Source organism: Cyprinodon variegatus, unplaced genomic scaffold, assembly GCF_000732505.1.
Source record: "Cyprinodon variegatus isolate N-32 unplaced genomic scaffold, C_variegatus-1.0 Scaffold57, whole genome shotgun sequence".
In the NCBI taxonomy this organism is placed as follows: domain Eukaryota; kingdom Metazoa; phylum Chordata; class Actinopteri; order Cyprinodontiformes; family Cyprinodontidae; genus Cyprinodon; species Cyprinodon variegatus.
The window spans coordinates 1,767,182-1,768,361 of record NW_015150510.1 but is presented as its reverse complement, the minus strand read 5'-3'; the positions used below and the strand labels follow the sequence as shown (position 1 = coordinate 1,768,361).

Here is a 1,180-nt window from a genome sequence, read left to right as displayed (position 1 = left end):
CAGAATTCTGAGAAAAAAAGTCAGAATTGTGGGATTAAAGTCAGAATTCTGAGAAAAAAAGTCAGAATTGTGAGATGAAAGTCAGAATCCTGAGAAAAAAGTCAGAATTGTGGAATTAAAGTCAGAATTCTGAGAAAAAAGTCAGAATTCTGAGATTAAAGTGAGAATTTTGAGAGAAAAGTCAGAATTCTGAGATAAAAGCATGAATTCTGAGATTAAAGTATGAATTCTGAGAAAAAAAAAGTCAAAAGCCTGACTTTTTTCCCAATATTATAGTGAAATAAAATTTAAAAAATCAGTTAACTTTTTTTTTTTTCCAGTGGCCCTAATCCTCTTCTGCATAACTGAGAATATTCACCAGCATTTTAAAAATAACACACAGACAGTAGCCTCGTTTTTAACAGCAATGAGTAGAAGTCACCAGCTGGTGTCGCTGTTGCGTCATCTCCAGTGCTGACTGCTCAGAGCAGCAGAAGTCAACTCAAACCAAAGAATTTCTGCTCCAGCTGACGCGGACGCCATCTTTGTCGCGAACATAAACAACACAGGGGGAGTCGCGTTGGCGTCTGACCGTACCGCTGTAGGTTTTCCACGGAATAAGAGCAAATCCCACCGCGGAGCTGATCTTTTCCGCAGAAGATGTCAGCCGCCCTGGTCACCTGAGACACTGACAGGTCGGTGAAACACGCAGCCATTCGGCTGGATGGATTCATTATTAGTTGAAGAGATGAAAACGGTTTATATGTGAGCGCGAGCATAAGATGCCATGACAACGGTGCGGCTTTCCTTTTTTGGCACATCCTGAAACGTTTCAGAGATGTCTCCCTTTATTAGCCGCTTGGTTTAAAATAAAAATTATAATAATAATGGCGACGGGGGGTTTAAACCCTGCGAGCCCATTCAGCATGAACACATCAGGCTAACCGGGCCGCTTGTCATCCTAGCTTTTTAAAGATGTCCGTTTCTCCGGGTTTGTTCGTGTTTTTGTTTAGATATGGAGATCCTCTGCGGATTTCCTCACCGGGAGGGAGCGGAGGTGTAAAAGGGGGGCGGGAAGGGGCCCCCCGCGGCCCTGAGCAGATGGACCAAGAGTATGAGAGACGGTTGCTGAGGCAGATCAACCACCAGAACCTGCCCACGGAGGGCCGTTTGACCAAGGTGAGGAGGGACCCCCCCCCCC

General features: G+C 45.0%; 2 protein-coding genes across 2 annotated transcripts in view; one reads left to right on the top strand and one right to left on the bottom strand.

Moving 5' to 3' along the window:
* The window catches only part of LOC107082630 (importin-13-like), a 49,102-nt gene that overhangs the window by 6,109 nt on the left and 41,813 nt on the right, over window positions 1–1,180 (bottom strand). The gene's annotated exons all lie outside the window — the stretch shown is intronic.
* LOC107082631 (fizzy-related protein homolog) overlaps window positions 493–1,180 on the top strand; it is a 13,874-nt gene continuing 13,186 nt past the window's right edge. The window contains exons 1-2 of the mRNA XM_015371411.1: window positions 493–674; window positions 993–1,158. Of these exons, the coding sequence (XP_015226897.1) occupies window positions 1,081–1,158 (78 nt within the window). The 5' untranslated portion in view covers window positions 493–674; window positions 993–1,080. The remainder of the gene's footprint in view (window positions 675–992; window positions 1,159–1,180) is intronic.